Source organism: Pelobates fuscus, chromosome 3, assembly GCF_036172605.1.
Source record: "Pelobates fuscus isolate aPelFus1 chromosome 3, aPelFus1.pri, whole genome shotgun sequence".
Classification (NCBI taxonomy): Eukaryota; Metazoa; Chordata; class Amphibia; order Anura; family Pelobatidae; genus Pelobates; species Pelobates fuscus.
In genome coordinates, this window is record NC_086319.1 from 90,326,295 (window position 1) to 90,344,710 (window position 18,416).

Here is an 18,416-nt window from a genome sequence, read left to right on the forward strand (position 1 = left end):
TGGATACATAAACTGCATAATGGGTAATATTATGCCATGTAAGGTTTCCAAAGTCATCCATAAACCACTCAATCTTCAGACTTATTATGATGATGATGATGATGATGATTAAATATGTGCACAGACACCTATCTAGTTCCTGTTTTACTCCAGAAAAATCTAAAGTCCTCTTTACATGACGCTGAAACTATTCCTATTAGATTTTCTGAAATCCTAATTCAGTAACATTATGTGGTTGATGCAGATTTTTTTAGGACACATTCATGCTGCAAACCTGTTATTCTACAACAACCTAAAAATTTTATATTGTACTGAGCTGTTGGGTCCACACAGGTGTATAATAGTAAGCATCAATGCTTAACCCCGTCAGAATGTTCCACAGCAGTCTCCACAGTAGCAAAATGTCTTAACATTTTGGTGTGAGCAGGGTTTAATATGAAGTGGCCACAGACGGATAGGTGAGCCAAATGCTGCACTCCAACTGAGCTCTGTACAGATCCCTTTAAATCCTCGTAGCTGAGGGATAGCGTTAAGCCGCAGTGATTCTGAGATTGCACTCAGGGAGACTGAAGAGACCCAGACAGGGTCTCCCTGTATGACCCTTGCAAATTGTGATGTTACTGGACATTCCCAATCATAATTCACAGCTGATCAGTTTTTATGAATGATCAGGTTTCATTGTTGTTATTCTTAAAGGAATACTATAGTGCCAGGAATACAAAACTGTATTCCGGGCACTATAGCTTCCCCCAAGTGTAAAAAAAGGGTTAAAAACCCTTTACTTACATTTTCCCAGTTCCGATGTCCCTTTGCGCTAGATTGACGCTACGTCCCCTCTGGCGGCCTGCGAATCAATACTTTCCTATGCGGAAAAATCTGACACTGGATGTCCTCATGCAGAGCGCGAGGACGTTCAGCGTCAGATACCGGACCAAAAGGTCTGTTTCGACTCAGGAAGCCCTCTAGTGGCTGTCTAGTAGACAGTCACTTTAGGCAGACTTAGAACTACAATGTAAACGAAGTGCATAAGGGACCCTGCACCCAGATCACTTCAATTAGCTGAAGTGGTCTGGCTGCCTACAGTGTCCCTTTAAGTGAAGTTTTTATACAGCATCCTTCTAAAACATAAATATAACATTGTACACAGGACTGTCAAGATGTCAGTTGGTGGGGTACATTTTTTTAATTTTGAGACTTTATTGAAATATGCAAAGCATATGCAGACTATGAAAAGTTACAAATGTAACAATGAATTGTAAACTTACGCAAGTCAAATATGAGACATTGGCAGCAGTCTAGAACAATAAATAAACAAAATGTTCTCTCCAACTCAAAATTATTATTATTTTTTTTTAAACTTTAGAGTGGTGGAGTTTGTTGACAATAAATTAATTAAAATAGCTCATAAAAAAAAAAAAAAATAGAATTTTTTTTTAGTATTTGGACAGTAGCACGTAACTATACATGACCAAAAGAGGGCAGAGTAATACAAGACACATCCAGCTCTATATATTCCAACTAAGGTGGTTTAGTCATCATAATGTACCGAAGACGGTGAAAAACATCACGAAGCAGAAATATGGGAGTCATTCAGCTGATTATGTAGACAGTAAGCGAGTGTTTCACTACACGGATCTCAAGAAGAATTCTCTTTGCACTGCAGCTTTTCATTACAGATGTTTTTTATAAATTACGGCAGAGAAAATATTTAAAAAACGAAAATGTGGCATTTTATTTTCTCAAGCCTCACAGCTTCATTAATTCCAAGACAAACAAGTTCATATAACAACAACAACAACAACAAAAAAGTATCTACTGCCAGATGATTTGACAACCGTGCACAATATATTGACATCTTATAAATAACTGGACAGTATGAAAATATATAGAAATGTATGCCTTACAAATGAAAGGGTTACTCCAACCACCATGGCCACTTCAGTGATTTGAAGTGGTCATGTTGGTAGGAATCTGTATGTGCTGCGTTTCTGCTATCGCAGCCCCCTGGCAACAGACGTATTGAGCTTCGCCCTTGCAAGGAGTGCTTGTATGAGGAAGACCCTCCTCACCTCCCTGTAAACTCAATATTGCTAGGACTTTGATTTTTATAGAATTTTCAATCCTATCTCCGCCAGAGCTTTGTCTCGTGCTGTATTCCAAGTAACGAAAAACTTTATTTATTTTTTTTACAGTAACATTTTACTGTAAAATGTAGGGAGGAACCTAATAAAACCTCCAGCCCCCACAAAAAAGGGGGGAATTCCATGGAATTATGTTTTCTTTCTTTGGACAAGAACTGTCAAATTTCTGCTTTCCATTTTATATCTGCCCACTCCTCCTTCAGTATCATCATCCAGCAGGTGTCGCTTCCTTGACCGCTCATCAAATCAAATGCTTCTCATAGGGAAGCATTGAATCCAGTGCTTCCCTCTGATAACCATTTAATGGCATTCGACATCAAACATGACATAGTTGAGGCAAAATCAGTTATGAGTGTGGAATCACCTCTAGTGGATGCCAGACGACAGCCATTAGAGCTATCTACTAGAAACAGCAAGATTTTACATTGCAGGGCTAAAACGGCAGGGTTCTGCACCCAGACTACTTAATTGAGACGGAGTGGTCTAGGTGCCTTTAGTTTCCCTTTAGATATGATTGTTGATGAATGGTCTAATGGAATAAACCATCAGACTGAGGAATATCAACTTACTTAGTACATTTTAACAAAACATTTTTAGCACAAACAAACAAAAAATATTACCAGAGGAACAAGTTGACCCCTTTCACTAAAAATTAAATAATTACATTGATATATAAATAGTTGATGCTCACATTATGAACCATTATACTTCATTTGGATATTTCATTATCCTTTGGACATTTGATTAATAGTTTAGAGCTGTATTGACAACTGCTAATAGATTAGGTCAAGTTTACATAATTCTTGGCAAAATTTGGCTGCAAAGTATTTCCCCCCCAAAATGTGTCCTTTTTAAATATATTGTTAAGGTAAGATAGGGACTAATTCATCATCATCAACCATCTTTCTGAATATGACCTATGGCTCAATGGGAGCATGGTTAAGTTCCCAGGCCTTATGACCTTTTTCTAACAATACATTGAGTGTAGCATGACTTAGTTCAATGCAGCTATGGATGCCGATTTACTAGGCTTTATTTATTACTGAGCTGAATGGGTCAATGGAATTTTACGTCCCATTTTACTATGTGTTGATGGACAGGAATGGCTAATATACATTTTACTTGTTCTCACACAATACAAACAGACACAAAGTTCTACTTAGAATTGTATGAGCTGCATCTTCATTAAGATTACATCTTTTCCTATGTAATATCTGAAGTGTTAATTAAAATGTGATCTAATTAAAGCTGCAATATGATATGCATTTAAAGAAAGAAAAGGTAGTTTTGTGACAATCATGTTAATGGCAGTGACAAGGGGGTGAGACAGTGGTGTATCCTGGTTTTGTGCTGCCCTAGGCAGGACAAAACTCCGGCGCCCCCCTCCCACCCACGCCACCCTCACCCAACCCTCCCCCCCCCACCCGCGCCACCCCCACCGAACCCTTCCCCCGTCCCGCCTTCTAAATACACACACACACACATTCACTGACAAATACGCATACACTAGGTAACAGAAACACACTCACTAGCAGACACACACACAGTCTAACAGACACACACTGACATACACACACACTAACACACACACACACACACACAGACCCACACACATACAGACATACACACACACACATACAGACATACACACAGACACTAACAGACACACACACAGACACACTAACAGACATACACACACTAACAGACATACACACACTAACAGACATACACACACACAAACACACACACAAACTAACAGACACACACACAGACCCACTAACAGACATACACACACTTACAGACATACACACACACACACACACACACACACTAACAGACATACAAACACACTCAATCACTCACATATTTAATACATTTTTTTTTTTTTTTATTTAACCCCCCCAGCCTCCTTACCTTTGGGAAAGCTGGGGGGGGGGATATCTGTCTCCCTGGTGGTCCAGTGGCTGCTGGGAAGTGCGGGTAGGTGGGCGGCCGGCGAGGGAGCACTTCCTCTGAGCGGTCTGCTCAGCTCCCTCGCGCGCCGCAGAGTGATGCTGGGAGGCGGAGCCGGAATATGACGTCATATTCCGGCTCCCAGCCTCACTCTGCGGCGCGCGAGGGAGCTGAGCAGACCGCTCAGAGGAAGTGCTCCCTCGCCGGCCGCCCACCTACCCGCACTTCCCAGCAGCCCGCCGGCCGCCCAGCATGCCTTGTTAGCCGCAAGGCTAACAAGGCATTTGCCCTGGGCATTTGGGGGCGGCTTTTTTTGCCGCCCCCTGAAAAATGCCGCCCAAGGCAAATGCCTTGTTTGCCTCGCGGCAAATACACCCCTGGGGTGAGATGGGTTGTTCATTTTAAATGAGCTGCATGTAGAGTAATCAAAATACACTTTTGAAGATTTCCATTTCCCTGATCCAGTTTCAGTGTAATCAACGTTGTTCTTCTATACAGTAATTAAAGTGGCGAGATATGTGCTTGATGCTGTGTCTATTCCAGTGTTAGCCTTAATGTGCCTTAATACTCTATTATGGACATGAACACCACAAAGGAAATCTATTCTTACAATTCAGTTTTTAGTTTATGTAACAAATCTTGCTGGTCTATTTTTTCGGTTAGTTCAAACCAACGATTGAATGCTAACAAGGCCACATTTTTAGCAGCCACAGCACTCATTTCCACAGAGGTAGCAGCCCACTCAACACCACTTGAGTAATAAAGGCCGTCATGAAGAATAATGGGAGGCAAAGTCCGTGAAGAGCCTGCGGATCCATAGCTGGGGAACGCCTGCCATTCTACTACCTGAACTGAGTAGTAGGACTTAAAAAGAGTTTTTAGTTCCCGTCTTTCCAGAGGTCGTGGTGACAGCACTCTCCAGACTGCAGCTTCCTGTGGGGGCTTCCTTCGAAAACCAACAGTGACGTTGATGGGGCACAGATTTTCTAGGCTGTGATAGAACGAGTCTGGGCTGTCCGTGGAAAGAATGCTGGAGAATGGAAAAAGCTTTGGGTCGGTGAAGCCAAAATAAGATGAATTGAGGTAGCCATGAACAATGGATGACACAACACGATGGTAGGAATCTATGGGGGGCTGGAGAGGAGGCTGAAAATTACGAAATGAGATAGCGTATCCAGTCTTGTGGAGAGGAGCAGCCACAATCACAAGATCATAGAATTCTGAACCAAGGGCCCCCTCTTGATCATAAAGGACTTCATAAAGGGGTTTCTTCTCTGCAATGGAAGCAGAAATAAAACAACTGGCGTAACAAAGGTAGATAGAAACAATGCAGTACATACAGAAAATCAATACTGTTACACAAATTATTAATTGTTAATACATAAACATTGTAACTATTACTGCTAATTATTTTAACATTCAAGAAAGTTCAAATATTACACAATCATGTACAATTTAAAATGGGTGCAGGAAGTAGTGTTCAGCGCCCTCTGCTGTCTGATGCATAAATCGCTACCTGCAGTACAAGTCTAAAGATGGTTAACAGAGATCTGTTAGCCTTCCTTAATCGCCTAGTCTAATCTAATTATGCCAATGCTACCATTCGTACTGCTACCAGTTTTTTTTTTTATTCCTTTCATTCCATTTAAAAAACTGGATGGTTTTATCATCCAGAAATGAATATGACTCGAATTGTATATCAAGCTGTCAAATTCTGATTTTACATTATGCTTTGTATGTTTCATGCTAACAGCTCAATAAAACAGAGATTGACAAAACAAAGAAATAGCTCACAGTGAAGTGAAATATGTTAAGCAAAGATCATAAAGAGCAATGGACATTTTACAACAAGGTAAAGATAACACCGCAGGGCTTAATTCAGCACAGCAAACTGCCACTAGTGAGTTAAACATGAGTCAATTGCTTACTAGAAATTAAATATGGGTTGCACATATACTGTGACGTTGACATGGGCCAAATAGTTATGGCTAGATGATTGGGCCAGATCATCTCCAAAATGACAAATCTTGTAGGGTGTTCCCAGTATGCAGTGGTTAGCACCTACTAAAAGTGGTGCAAGGAAGGACAACCAATGAACTGGCTTCAGGGTCATGGGTGCCCAAGGCTCATTGATACAAGAAGGGAGCGGAGGCTAACCAGTCAGGTCTGATCAAACAAAAAAAATCTACTGTAGCTCAAATTGCTGAAAATCTTAATGCTGGCCATGATAGGGTACACATAGATAGTTTTATTGTACATGTGACACCTATATTCCCTTCTACATACGGCATGCCTGTATATATATATATATATATATATATATATATATTTGTTGTAGGGCTGTGTGCACAGGTGGCAGCATTGGAGTAGATAACAGACTGCCTCTACTGTTTTTATTTTAACTTCTACAATTAAGTCCAAGTACACACAGTCACTATGATATATTCACTGGTGTTTCCCTTTTAATGACCAGGGGTCTCATGAATTTTCTGTTTGGTGAGATAATAGTATCCACTTTAATGGAGCATATGGAACTCTCTAATTTACAATTCATTAAGCAGTTTATTTAACCCCTTAAGGACACATGACATGTGTGACATGTCATGATTCCCTTTTATTCCAGAAGCTTGGTCCTTAAGGGGTTAAAGAAACACACTAAATGGTTATGGTGCCAGGACTGCTCTGGTGCCCCTTACCTTCACAAAAAGAGTGATTTAGATTTGAAAATTACGTGTGGGCCTGCTGGGCACTTGATCCTTCCTCTACTGAAAGCGGGTAGCTCTCTGCTCTGAGCTAGCCCATTGTTGCATGGCATATCTCAATGGTTGAGAGTTCCCAGCTGACACTATCAATGAGCCAGCTCTGCATAGCAGTGCTTAACACAGAAGATCCCCATGTAGGAGTTTCCAGCCCTCAATGGAGGAGGTGACCCCAGCATCAGACACCAGGTAAGTTGTCAAAATGTTAAATGGTGTTGAGACCTGAGCAGTGATATATTGAAGGGCAAATTATTAAGTTTCTCTAAGCTTTTGTCCGTTCTCAGAATTCTAAAATTCTTTGTTTTTGTTGCAATCCATTAAAGGGACACTATAGTCACCAGAACAACTACAGCTTATTGAATGTGTTCTGGTGAGTAGAATCATTACCTTCAGGCTTTTTGCTGTAAACACTGTCTTTTCAGAGAAAACGCAGTGTTTACATTACAGCCTAGTGATAACTTCACTGGCCACTCCTCAGATGGCTGTTAGAGATCCTTCCTGGGTCATGGCTGCCTAAAATGCATCCAAACATTCAGTGTCTCCTCCCTCTGCATGCAGACACTGAACTTTCCTCATAGAGCTTCATTGATTCAATTAATCTCTATGAGGAGATGCTGATTGGCCAGGGCTGTGTTTGAATCATGCTGGTTCTGCCCCTGAACTCTTTGTCAGTCTCAGCCAATCCTATGGGGAAGCACTGTGATTGGATTAGGCTACCACTTCTGATGATGTCAGCAGACTGCTTGTTTTTCTGAGACAAACAGCATGCAGAGTTACAGCTTCTGGCTTGAATACAGTAAGATATTTACTATATTTATGGAGGCATGAAGGGCCCAGGAGGGCTAGATGGTGGTGTTAACACTATAGGGTCAGGAATACATGCTTGTGTTCCTGACCCTATAGTGATCCTTTAACTTGGTTCTCCCCAAGTTAAAAGGGTAATCTAGACATGGACCCCGTGCTCACTGTGCCTAGAGGGATATCAGCTACACCACACTGAGGAGGCCCAAAGAAGGCCGAAACGATTGTCTGGGGTTGCTGTATCTCTTGTGCAAAGGGAACTTGTTGGCATTTCAGTTCTGGACTGCCCGTACGGGTGGGACCAGTCTAATATGCTTCAAATATGTTCTCATGTAATGGCACAAGTGAGCAAAAATAATTTTGAGACCTGAACGAGGATTTACCGAAGTGCAAGCTATTGAGTTTCTCTAAGCTTTTGTCCGATCTCAGAGTTCTCATATTATTTATAAGTTGTCAAAATGTTTAACTACTTACAGTGGGGTGGTGCCAGGGAACTCCTTGCACCATTTCCACTACAGTTATCGGCAGCCTCATTGAGATGTCATTAGTCAACCTAAACCAAGGATGGCTAATGTTAATTCTGTGCATGTTTGGGGTTTGTCATCAGCACACAGAGTACTGGAAATAGACAGACAATGTCATCCCCTCTGCTTGCTTTCCCCTTAAGAGCAGAAGATCAGGCTGCAGGAAGAACTTGGCCTTGGATTGAAGTGAACTTTAGCTATTTTATTTTTTCCATGTTGGGAAGGTTGGGGGCAGAGCAGAACCAGGATAGAAAGGGTTACTCTGACAAAGACAGTGCTTTCTTTAAAACGTTTTTGATTGAATAAACCTTTCATTGAACATTATAGTGTTTGGAATACAAAAATGTATTCCTAGCACTACAGTGTCCGTCTGGCTCTGCTGCCACACTGTGCAGTCAAGAAAGGGTTAAAAACTATTTTTTCACTTACCTGATTCCAGCTCAGATGTGCCTCGGCACTGGATGGGGCTCCTCCTCCCGCGACTTCACGGAGATCCGGGAACCAAACTCGCACAAATACCACAAATGACTATGATCAAAGAGATAAAATACTGTACCTGAGCTGTGCAGAGAGATTGCCTTCACCTTTGCATGGAGTACATTGGCTTTGGTCATTTTCAGCAGTCCTGAACAAACCAACTTATTACCTCCTTCCACGGCCCACATGTTCCCCTGAGCTCCAGCCAAAGACATGGCCCCTGTTGCGGGTTCAGAATAAGATTGTGTCACTCTACCCTGTTCTCAAACTTTTAGCATGAAAAGACAAAACAGAGATGATGCATCTTTTTTACACAGTGATCTAAAAAATGCAGGCAATGAGATTTAAACACTGGGACAGAGCTGGTTGTAGTAGCAACAGAGAAATACATTTAAAGCTGCCATATATAAAATTAAAAGTGGAAGAAAAGGGCTACGGTTAATTAAAATTAACTTGTTTAAAAAAATGAGTGGCTGCCCATTAATAAGATCTTGTAATGAATGGGACTCACCAACTACCAATAACATAAATTAAAGGGATACTTTAGTGCCAGGAATACAAAGCTGTATTCCTGGCACTATCGCTCCCCCTGTCTTCCCCCTCCCACGTGAATTAAGGGTTAAAAACCCTTTATTTACTCATCCTATTCCAGCATGATGTCCTTCAGCACTGGGTCAAAGCTCCTCCTACTCCAACGTCCGATGAGCGGGCTCTAATGCGCATGCACCGCAAAACAATGCTGAATCAATGCTTTCATATGGGGAAAAATATGATGCTGGAGTTCTTCATGCAGAGTGTGAGGACGTCCAGCGTCAGATATCAGACCAAAGGTCCGTTTTAATTCAGGAAGACTTGTAAACATTGTAGATTCTATGGAACTGCAATGTTTTACATTGCAGCACTAAGGGCAATATGGACACTGCACCCAGGCCAGTTCAATGAGCTAAAGTTGTCTGGGTGCCTACAGTGTCCCTTTAAAGAAACACTACAATTAAAATCATTTGTAACCATTTAGTAGATGAACCCCCAAAGAAAACATGCATGCATTTTCTTTTGCAAGTTTTTTTTAGGGGTATATAAAGTATAAGCTTACAACAGCTACTGCAAGCCCTGCCCTCTACCATAAGCTTGACCAACCAGAGACCAGTACAGCTCATTAAGAAGTTTTAGCAGGGCTAGAACTGGTCAGTGTGTTTGCTCTGATTGTGCCTGCCCACCAAACTGTTGCATTTCTGCCTGCCACTTACTTTAGCTCAAAGGGAAAAGGTGCTGCAGCACTAATTGGTAATAGTGCTGATTTCTATTGATATCTGCACAATTAGATATTGGAAAAAATGACACTCTAAATACATGAACCCCTTTAGAAAATTAAGATCTTTATGTGTTTGGAGTGTTTGTTTAAGTTCGTCACCATGAATTTTCCAATATAGGTTACAAAAACTGACTAGTGATATGCAATTAACCATGAACTACGTTTTAAGATCAATAACAACAGCAATCAGAAAAGTATATCAAAATCATAAGTTGCACTCTGCAACTTAGAGAAAAAGTTGGCACACTTGATATGTATGTAAAGTAATTAAAATATGTGCATGAAACATGTTGCCAAATGCTTAAATAACTCTAAAGGACCACTATAGGCATCCAGACCACTTCAGCTTAATGAAGTGGTCTGGGTGCCAGGTCCATCTAGGGTTAACCCTGCTTGCTGTAAACATAGCAGTTTGTGAGAAACTGCTATGTTTACATTTGGGTTAATCCAGCCTCTAGTGGCTGTCTCATTGATTTTCTCACTGATTTTCACAGTGAGAAGGCACTGCCGTCCATAGGAAAGCATTGAGAAATGCTTTCCTATGGACTGATTGAATGCGTGCGCGGCTCTTGCCGGGGATGCGCATTCGGAGGATGACGTCGTAGGAAGGAGGAGAGTCCCCAGCGCCGAGGGATCCTGGCACTGGAGAAAGGTAATAATTTAACCCCTTCCTCCCCCTTCAGCCTGGCAGGGGGGGGGGACCCAAAGACCCTATAGTGCCATGAAAACGAGTTTGTTTTCCTGGCACTATAGTGGTCCTTTTAGCATGACAGAATAAAAGTACAAATTATAGGGTTAGTCCAAACACCATGACCAATTCAGAAATGTGTGGTAGTCAAGGCGCCTGAAGTCTATATGTGCAGTGTTTTGCTATGAAATGCTGTACAAACATTTACCCCTTTCCTGCTGGAGGTGTAACAAGAAATCCTGGCTGGCTAATATCAATTCTGTGCATATTGGATTTCTGTGATAAGTATGCACAGCATGCTGGCACCAGGAATCCAATGGTGGCACGGCCTACCCTCTGTGGCGCCCATTTCCTTATTGTCAAATTACAGAATAAGGAAATCCACAACATAATTTTCTTTTTTCTTGTTTACACACCCACTAGTGCTGGGATGGCAACTGATTGTCCATAATTGGCTTTAATCACTGCACTGATGACATCGTCAATGAAGCGCTGTGTCACTCCAACTCCCAATAAAGATTCTGCAACAGATTTCTGCGTCATATTCACAAAATGCTCTCCTCCCAGTGAGCGCAACAGCTCCTCTATACTGGAGAATGCATATTCATGTGCCTGGTACTTATAAATCCTAAAGAAACAAAAAAGAATGTAATCATGTAAAAAGAAAAGTCTATTTAATTGGTATTTGCCATTGCTCATGACAAGAAAATTATTTAAAAATCCCAAAAGTAGTATGACAGGGTCTTAGTGTCATTAATTCTACATTTAGAACAGTATAGCTACATCTACCGATATTCCTTCATTAGACCTTCCTTTGGAAATTATAAATCATTTGTTGGATATTTGAGTAAAAGTTTAACTATTTTAAAAGCAGCCAAGGAACCCGTATATAAAAATCAGTTGCATACATATGTAAGCATTCAATGCAATATATATAGATGTAAAAAAGGAAAATATATTCCCTTTACTAAGTCTACATCAGGGGTGCCCAAAAGGTAGATCCCCAGATGCTGTAGAACTACAAAGCACATGATGCACTGCATGCAATTTGAATGCCTTTAGAACAGGCTTTCCCAAACTCCGGCCCTCCAGATGTTGCTGAACTACAACTCCCATGATTCTATGAATTAAATAGATAGGCTTTAGGATGTTCAGCAACATCTGGAGGGCCACTGTTTGGGGAAGCCTGCTTTAGAATGACAAAGCATCATGGGAGTTGTAGTTTTAAAACATCTGCGGATCTACCTTTTGGGCACCCCTGGTCTAAATGATCTCCTGAACTTTTACGATTCCTAAATTCTATTACTCCAATAAAATAGGTTATTACAATTACCACAACAATCTTATTGCATCCATGGACTAATATGGCTGCTTATAAAAGTGTGACCATGCAAATGTGTAAACACACACACTTGTTGGCCACTTTATTAGCACATCTTTAAATCTTTAAATCAGCTATGCCAAAATTAGTCAATACCGTAACAGAAAACCAATGCATAATGTGAAAAGTTTGCAGACCAGGACAAAACAAAAAGACATTAAGTATTTGGCATTGCAAGTTCAATTTAGAACGGTAATTAAAATACATTTATTACACAAATTAGGGTATTTACACCTAATAAAACGAATATAATTTGTACAAAACTTTTATTAATGCATTTTGAATACTACAATATTTTCTGTAAGTTTTTATAACAATATGGGAGATGTGCACTTGACTTTGAAATTGGTTTAGTATAAACACACCCAAGCAATAATAATATGAACATAAGAATAAAAAAATAAAAGAGAGAAAAAAATGTACCTCATGAACTTTTCCATGACTTCCTCAACCCACATCTGCAGCCTCAGAAAGCTGATGCCATAGTGCCACCACAGACGAAAAAGATTTAGGAGATACCAGTCTGTCTCCTCCAGAACTAGTTGATCACCATTGAATATGGCGCTCTTACCAGCTACGTCCCTCCGGTGTCTGAGTCCTGGGTGATCAGAGAGAAAACATGGTTAATTGCTCATTTTCACCTAAACAGGCCTATGCCATTACTGGGTTGACAACACATTCAGCCATATACGTATTTTCTGATGAATACACATTTCAAAGCTACAGCAAACATTGGTAATGCAAGAAGTCTTCACAGATTACATTTTGTTTTTTTTTCCCTTTTAGGTAAAGCTTCCTTTCCACTTGATTTTCTTACCAGTAAGATGACCCTTTTTCTTCAACAAGCAAGCAGTTATCACGAAGAAGACAAATCACATAACTACTTATAGGTTTGTGTCCTATACCTGTTTGTAGCATTGAATCATCTTAAAGGGGCCATTTAGCACCATAACCGCTACAGCTCATGGTACATTTTATAAGGCAAAGGACCTTTGGGTGCCATTGACCATCTCTCTCCTGCAGCTCAACTGCTACTAAAGTGCAACTTAGCCATCCAACTTGGAATGGAAATGATAAGCTGAGCTAAGTGCTGCCTAAGTGTTCTAAGCCTGTCATTACCATTAACAGAAGGACGACTAATCTAGAAGTTAATTTTCCTATTCCAATGTCTGGTAACTAAACAAGTCGTTTGTATGCACATTATTGAATTGAAGCCTCGTGATTCATTGTTTGGTAAATCGGTTTAGGTTATGCCAGTATCAATTTCTCAGTACATTGGACAGAATTACATTCCTTCCTCAGTTGCATTCCCCCCAAACGTTCTGAGCTTTAAAGTACCCCCTGCAAATTCCTATGGATGACAAACTACATTATACAAATCATTTATTCTGCAGAATCAAACTGTCAAGTTGCACGATTTGGGGTAATTTAGTTCATCAAGGATTAGTTTTGGAGTGTTGAACAGCAGTTCTCCAGATGTTTTGGAGTACATTGCCATAAAACTCTTCGATCCAGAGAATTACAGTCTGGATCGAAGTCTGTCTCCGGTGGCTGTCTCCCAGGCAGCCACTGGAGGTGCTTCCTGCATCCAAATGGACCTTTGGGCCGGTATCCGACGCTGGACATCCTCACGCTCAGCATAAGGACATCCAGCGTCAGATTTTTCTACATAGGAAAACACAGATTCAATGCTTTGCTATGGGGGGGTCTAAGGCGCGCAAGGCCTTTGCCGAGCATGCACATTAGTGCCCACTCGTCGCGGGTCGTTGTCGGGTGCGGAGTCTCTACCCAGCACCGATAGACATTATCACTGGGATACGGTAAGTAAATAAAGGTTTTTTTAACCCTTTATTGAACGCGGAGTAAAGTGACATAAGGCAGGAGTAGCGATAGTGTCAGGAATACAGCTTTGTATTCCTGGAACTATAGTATCCCTTTAAACTGAGCCTCACGCCTACATAAGACTGTTTGCTTTATGACTTACCCAGAAGTTTAACAAAGTCCTGCATGTGGAGATTCAGTGAATGGATTGATGGACTTCCTGACTCATACAGCTGATTATTTACAGTCAGGGTGGCCAATCGACCCCCAATACGATCCGCTTCATACACATCAATCTGCACCTGGGGGCCAAATTGCTGCTGTAGAAAGTAGGTTACAGCGGATCCCCCAACACCTGCACCTACCACAGCTGGGAAGAAGAAGAAAAAAACTTTTGAATTAGCTATTGTTACAGACCGTCGAAACAAAGCTATACATCCTACCAGACCTTATATCAGCACTTCTGGGGACACAGTCATACGTACTAACAGTGGGCATTTGTGTTGCACTGTGTGCATCAGACTGGGGGTAATGCATGTTTTAAATAGTTTTACCAGCAGACATTATGTTATTTAACACAGGATTTTAGTCTTAGTCTGATTGGTACTGTTAAACACTTCAATCAATGTCTGTCCCTTTACACAGATATAGTGTGGGCACTACTGCTTTACATTCACCAACATATATACATACATACATAGATACATACATAATCAAGAGTGTTTAAATGGCGCATTGTTTTGTATTTTGATTAGCTTATTTTATATATGACACTGCATGCACAACATTGTTCATTCTGTAATTATAAGTATATCGAGCAATTCAAAACATGGTGTTCTTTAAAGAGGTCAAAATGTAAAGTCACCATGCAAGCCCTATTATAATAAAAATGTACAGGTAAAATAACAAGCAAAAAGTATGATTAATCTACAGCTATGTTGGATGGTCGAATGTTGGCATAAAGGACATCCACAATGGATGGTTTATATAGTTCATATGGAATGTGGATGAGCATATAGTTCAGTCATTGAAGAGACAAAAATAAAAAAAAAATATTATTTGAAATAAACATTTATTATCAATATGGATGATGAAATATGCAGATTATATTTGAATTATTTGAAAGGTCATTCATATATATATATATACACACACACACACACACACACACCTGTATTGGACCTCATTTACTATATTACTGTACCAGACATTATTTTGGTTCTTTGGGAGTTAAATAGTGCAGCATAATAACTAGATACATTCATATATTTTTGGGATATTTTTTTTCTGGCATGAGGGGTGTGGCTAAGTAGGGAGATGTATGTTGCAGCATGCTGCAAAAAAAAAAAAGTCTATTTTATAAACTATATATAAACTATAAAGATGTGAGAATGCTAAAATATATACCATATTAATGAGGCCAAATCCTATCAAATGCACTAAATTTGTATTGGTGCCTGGAATTTCCCTTCAAGCCATTTGTCCAGCTCTGCTATTGTGTCCTAAAATGTATGTACAATTTAGACTACATTGCCAATTGATGAATAGTATAAATACATACACACACACACACACACAAATGCATCCCCTTTTGGACATGGTTAGTGAATTTCCTGGTTATTTTGACAGCCCTTAAAGGGACACTATAGTCACCTGAACAACTTTAGCTTAATGAAGCAGTTTTGGTGTATAGAACATGCCCCTGCAGCCTCACTGCTCAATCCTCTGCCATTTAGGAGTTAAATCCCTTTGTTTATGAACCCTAGTCACACCTCCCTGCATGTGACTTGCACAGCCTTCCATAAACACTTCCTGTAAAGAGAGCCCTATTTAGGCTTTCTTTATTGCAAGTTCTGTTTAATTAAGATTTTCTTATCCCCCGTTATGTTAATAGCTTGCTAGACCCTGCAAGAGCCTCCTGTATGTGATTAAAGTTCAATTCAGAGATTGAGATACAATTATTTAAGGTAAATTACATCTGTTTGAAAGTGAAACCAGTTTTTTTTCATGCAGGCTCTGTCAATCATAGCCAGGGGTGGTGTGGCTAGGGCTGCATAAACAGAAACAAAGTGATTTATCTCCTAAATGGCAGTGAATTGAGCAGTGAAATTGCAGGGGAATGATCTATACACTAAAACTGCTTTATTTAGCTCAAGTAATTTAGGTGACTTTAGTGTTCCTTTAAATCTCATAGGTCCTGGATTACATGAAAGAACCTCGCAGTATTGAGATGCTCTATGTGACTTGTGCTAGATGTATGAGAATGTATGCAGTTAGGGTTGCCAAACCCACTATATTTCCTGAACACATATCTGCTCTTTACTGATAGGCAGCAAATGAAAAGTGCTGCCCTGCATCTAGCTGCTTAAAGATTTCTCACTTACTACTAAAGCCTTGTGTATACACCATTCATTACAAAAGAAGAAAGATGCTGAATGACAATGGACAAAGCATGCATGCATGCATACATACATACATACAGAATGTGCATACATACAGAATGTGCATGCATACATGCATACATACATACAGAATGTGCATGAATGCATACATACATACATACAGAATGTGCATGCATGCATACATACATACATACATGCATACATACAGAATGTGCATGCATACATAATGTGCATACATACATACATAATGTGCATGCATACATGCATGCATACATACATAATGTGCATGCATACATGCATGCATACATACATAATGTGCATGCATACATACATACATAATGTGCATGCATACATACATACAGAATGTGCATGCATACATGCATACATGCATACATACATACAGAATGTGCATGCATACATGCATACATGCATACATACATACAGAATGTGCATGCATACATGCATACATGCATACATACATACAGAATGTGCATGCATACATACATACATACATACATACATACATACAGAATGTGCATACATACATGCATGCATACATAATGTGCATACATACATGCATGCATACAGAATGTGCATACATGCATGCATGCATGCATACAGAATGTGCATACATACATACATACATACATACATACATGCATACATACATACAGAATGTGTGTGCATGCATACATACATACATACATACATACAGAATGTGCATGCATGCATACAGAATGTGCATGCATGCATACATACATACATACATACATACAGAATGTGCATACATACATACATACATTACATACACGTACATACTATGCATGCATGCATACTGTACATGCACACATCCATCATGTATGTACCATGCAGAGCACCCTCTTTCTATGTCATTACCGATCTTGCCAGGGAGATCTGAAGGTCCTTGGTGTCCGGTGCAGAGCTGGAGGAGGGGGGCTGTCAGTAAGAGTAATGCAGCCATGCTGAGGATGCAGGATGCTGAGCGAACCATTCCACTGCTGCACACAGGGCTCGGCCAGCAGTGCGAGAGCGAGGCTTGGAACGCAAGCTTCCTGTACCACTCTAACTACGCGTGCGCAGAGACATGTGAATCCTCAGCTGGCCACTAGTTCAGGGTCATTATCTATAAACACAAGCATTTTAACGAGTTACACTTATTTAATGAAAACAAAAAAACAAATATACATTGTTCAGAACTGTAATGAAATAAAGAATGCCCTAAATTGCTCACATGTTTTGTGTAGGTATTGTGCAGCATGGTGAAATGGCTGCCAAGCTTCCAACATCTCCTCCATGTTTTACTGTAAACAGCTGTAATCCTATGCTGTCAGGAGAAACATAAATAGTGCTTCCAGCTGTATGTAGAATTCATATACTGCTAAAATGAAACAGTTCATGAAGGAATATATCCACTAAAATAAAAATTAGTTTATAGACTACATATTTCCCAAGTGTCCATGTTTAGGAGTGACAGTCACTATTATAGGCTCATATTCCTCTGTCCCTCTTTTCTAGGAGCTCTATATGGCTGGTGTGTCTGATTTCACAGCAATTATACTCACAGCAATGTGTCTTTAAACTACAATAAGTAAGAATTAAAAGAGGACTGCTAGATATTCAAATAATGTAGCATAAATACAAAGTGCTATTGTGTATCCAACACAGAATGTCAGCTTGTAGCTAAATACAGTATAACTAGAATTGCCAGAGTAAATACATTAAAAAAGGAAGTAACAATAGCAATGAACAATAACCATCCCAGGGATATCTGATGTGATTGTTGGATAATATTCTCAATCTTAGTGCTAAATCTTCAAGGGCATCTAAATATCGGCACGCATAAATATAAATTACAAACGAAAATCCCTGATTGTGCTTTCAAGGGTACCTGAGCTAACAATCCAACAGATGGTTTCAATAACCGTATACATGTAAAAGTAGCAGATTCGATTTCTACAATTCCTAAAGTCGCCATCAGAGGATCCCACGTTAATTGCAATATAGTGCACACATCATTATCTGATGAATCAGGATTTGAAATAGAGCATTTTGAGCATGTGTCGCTGGTCAGGCAGCTCTTCTAGGGGACATTAGACTTTTAGGAAGTATAAAGTGAGACTCTGTAAGTCACAGTCA

General features: G+C 40.0%; 1 protein-coding gene across 1 annotated transcript; it reads right to left on the reverse strand.

The window, feature by feature from the left end:
- Positions 1-4,479: 4,479 nt before the first annotated feature.
- Positions 4,480-17,294, reverse strand: PCYOX1L (prenylcysteine oxidase 1 like). The gene is made up of 6 exons (XM_063445226.1): positions 17,157-17,294; positions 14,021-14,227; positions 12,460-12,634; positions 11,072-11,283; positions 8,735-8,875; positions 4,480-5,368 (listed from the first exon to the last, which is right to left on the reverse strand). Exons 1-6 carry the CDS (start codon positions 17,269-17,271, stop codon positions 4,701-4,703), a joined length of 1,518 nt encoding a protein of 505 aa, XP_063301296.1. The 5' UTR covers positions 17,272-17,294; the 3' UTR covers positions 4,480-4,700.
- Between the last annotated feature and the right edge of the window lie 1,122 nt (positions 17,295-18,416).

Excerpts from the sequence above, each read along its gene's own strand:
- PCYOX1L (XM_063445226.1), bottom strand. The coding sequence starts at position 17,271 with ATGGTTCGCTCAGCATCCTGCATCCTCAGCATGGCTGCATTACTCTTA. Across the intron at positions 11,284-12,459 it reads GTCATGGAAAAGTTCATGAG|GATTTATAAGTACCAGGCAC; the intron begins GTACATTTTTTT and ends TTGTTTCTTTAG. Across the intron at positions 8,876-11,071 it reads TGCCATCCCAGCACTAGTGG|GGGCCATGTCTTTGGCTGGA; the intron begins GTGTGTAAACAA and ends AACCCGCAACAG.